Source organism: Juglans regia, chromosome 8 (genome assembly GCF_001411555.2).
Source record: "Juglans regia cultivar Chandler chromosome 8, Walnut 2.0, whole genome shotgun sequence".
Taxonomy (NCBI): domain Eukaryota; kingdom Viridiplantae; phylum Streptophyta; class Magnoliopsida; order Fagales; family Juglandaceae; genus Juglans; species Juglans regia.
The window spans coordinates 19,269,779-19,273,011 of record NC_049908.1 but is presented as its reverse complement, the minus strand read 5'-3'; the positions used below and the strand labels follow the sequence as shown (position 1 = coordinate 19,273,011).

At 37.9% G+C, this 3,233-nt stretch overlaps 1 protein-coding gene across 1 annotated transcript; it reads left to right on the top strand.

Moving 5' to 3' along the window:
• The first annotated feature begins 1,623 nt into the window (after nucleotides 1-1,623).
• On the top strand, nucleotides 1,624-2,742 carry LOC118349202. The gene has a single exon (XM_035692798.1). It carries the CDS (start codon nucleotides 1,624-1,626, stop codon nucleotides 2,740-2,742), a length of 1,119 nt encoding a protein of 372 aa, XP_035548691.1.
• Nucleotides 2,743-3,233: the final 491 nt, after the last annotated feature.

Sequence of the window (3,233 nt, the reverse complement as noted above, 5' to 3'; positions counted from 1 at the left end):
TTGCATTTTGCTTCTAAACTCTGAAAAAGAGAGCGAATATGAAAGTTTGTGCATAAAATAATGTTTTGTGATTTCTAAAAACTCTGTTCTGTTCTGAAGATGGTCTGTACTCTGATATGATATGCTTTCTGAAAATTCTGTTCTGTTCTGAAGGTGTTCCGTATTTTGATATGATGTGATTTCTGAAAACTTTTGGCATGACATTCTGAATTGGGATGTGGTTTGTGGATGATGACCTATTTGACCTACCACGGGTGCTAATAGTGGCTTCTGTTTGGGTTGGTACCAACTGTTCTGTTTCTGGTGCACCCACTTTGGAAACAAAGTGGTTTTCTGGTGATCTTTCCTGTGTGCACACTCGGGGCTCCGAGAATAAATAAGGGGAAGATTCACATTCTGTTTCTGCTCGGTTAGCTACCGGGGTTTGCACAACCCTACCACGGGGGTTAAACATGGCCTCTGACGCGATATGATGCTCTGGTACGATGGTGGTCAGTTATGCTATGCCAAAAGAATTTGAATAAGAATATTTTGAACTTTCGCTCTGATATTTTTACAATATGTTCTGACTTTGTATTCTGAAAATAAAGTGTTTTGTTCTGCATCATGAAATCTGTAAATGCTCATGTTTGCATACTAGTATATGTTCTCAGCTTACTGAGTTGTTGATAACTCACCCCTATCTCCATAATATGTTTCAGATAATTTTGATGCAACAGCTGAAAATCAGGGATAGGGAATACTTGCAAATTTTGTGGATCATAGAAGACTATGTACCCTAGGGTACAATGACTTTTGGAGAGTCTTTTGGTAGCGTTAATATTTTATGTGGCTTTGGTATGTTGAGTGTTGGATATTTTTAGTCCTTGTGGAAAAGTTTATCTATATCAATGAGACACCACTGATGTGCCCTTATGTAGGAACATGAATATTTGTGTTGAACAAATAGGTTAATATGTTATGGAGATTCTGGTTTATTTTTAAAAGTATTATTTGGAAATGATTTTTTTTGTGATATGAGTTAACTCTCCGGACCCTCTGGGGTCGGGGCGTTACAGTTGGTATCAGAGCCTAGGTTTGAGATTCTGCAGACTATAACTTAAGGTTTTGGATATCTGATAGTTTAAGGAGTAATTCCATACTTTGGGTATAGAAATTTGAGGACTACAAGCTAGATGATTATGGAGAAATTCCAGGTTTGAGATTCTGCAGACTATATGGATTGAGATTTTAGGAATTTGAGGCTTCAAATTTGATTTGCTTATTTTGAAGGTTGTAGACATAATTTGGAGGTCTAGAATTTGAGGTTTACATAAATTTGATCAAAGGTTTGAGATTTTGCAAACTATAAATTATGAAGATTTTGGATATCTATAGGTTTAGGAAGTAGTTCCATATTTAAGACGTCGGAAGTTGAGGATTGAGAGTTGATGATGTGGATAATTAAGATTTGAAATTCTGCAAACCAGAGTAAATATGTATAGGATTTATAAAGATTTATGAGTTGAATTCACACTCTTTAAGGTTTAAACTATAGGTTTGTTTTACGGATAACGCTTTTTATTCATGAACTCTATAATTTTGTTTTTAAAACAATTTGTAAAATTTTAAAATTTTTCCAGGATGCCACCTCGCCGTCGAGAACGAAATGTGTCAGATTTGAATGCAACCAATAACGAGAGGGAAGCAAATACGAGTTCTTCCGAAGTACTACGAGCAGCAGCGCATCAACTTATAGACGATCTCGCACAGAATCCTTCGGGTCGTCAACGTAACAATAGTGAAGGAGGATGCACTTTCAAGCAATTTAATAGTACCCATCCCCCCACTTTTGATGGAAGAAGCGATTCCAATGCAGCTGAAGATTGGATGCAGGACATTGAAGAGATATTTAGTGTTTTGGAGTGCACCGATCAACAAAAAGTTCGATTCGCAGCTTTTAAATTAATTGGAGAAGCGAAGAGATGGTGGAACTCTGAGAAAGCCATCAGAGAAGCTGATGGAACTGGAGTAGTAAGCTGGCCTCACTTTAAGCAAAACTTTTTCGACCGTTTCTTTCCGAGGGCAGACCGGGAAGCTAGAGCCCGAGAGTTTGCTAACTTGGTGCAAGGGATCATGACGGTACGCCAGTATGCTGCAAAATTTGCAGAGTTATCACGTTTCGCCCCATATTTGATCCCAGATGAAGAGAAGAAGGCCAGGAAGTTTGAAGAAGGCCTGAATTTCCAAATATATGAACGGGTAACGGTCTTGCAAATTCAGAGTTTTTCGGAGTTAGTGCACAAGGCAATTCTAGTAGAACAAAATATTAAGAGAGGTGTGGAATTGCAAGAAACAAGAAAGAGAACTACTCCACAAGGATCCTCGGGTATGGATCAAGGGTCATGGAAGAAGAGAAATGAAGGGAGCAACTCAGGTCAAAAGCGAATGCAAGGGTTTCAATCGAATAACCTCTGCAATTTTTGTAATAATGCACACATGGGAGAGTGCAGAAAAGAAATGAGGACGTGTTTTCGATGTGGAAAGTCCGGACATTTTATCAAGGATTGTCCTTTGCTTCTGTCGGATAACAGGAAGCCTAACCCACCTCCAGTTTCCCAACAGACAAGTCAAGGAAATAATCAACGTAGAATGGGACCAGCCCGAGTGTTTGCTTTAACATCTGAAGATGCGGAAGACGACAACAATGCAAACACAGGTACCTCAATCTTTTTCTCCTTGAAAGCTTTATGTCTTAGCTGAGTTAAGATTAATCATGATTGCTTGAAACTTTTCTAGTAATATAGTTTAGAATATTGAATTTTGGTTGAAGAGGTTTGCAAGGGGGTTGTAGACACAATGTTTTATATCCACGAGACTCCTTTAGTTTTAGGTGTTTGATGGGTTAGTTTTTGTTTCGAAAGCGAGAAGTTAGGAAAAGTATGGTTGAAGGTAGATTCTTCTTTGGATTCCGGAATTTTGTGAACTGAAGTTGCTTAGACTTAAGTTTGGAACTTTGATTATATTATTCTACGAAGGTTCTAAAAATTATTTTGGGAGTTCTCTTTTAGTTAGTTGTGAGGTTAGTTGTTGGTGAAGCTTAGTCCTCTTTTAGTTATTATTTTGGGGCTTGCAAATCTATGACTAAAAACTCATACAATTAGGTTTGGACTTGAGGTCGCGTTTGAATTCAACGCTTGGATTTTAGAGATTGCTGAGTTGAGGATTATCAGAAAGTAAGGATTGTTGAAAAA

Bases quoted from the DNA above. Each gene is read 5' to 3' on its own strand.
- LOC118349202 (XM_035692798.1), top strand. From the start codon at position 1,624: ATGCCACCTCGCCGTCGAGAACGAAATGTGTCAGATTTGAATGCAACC.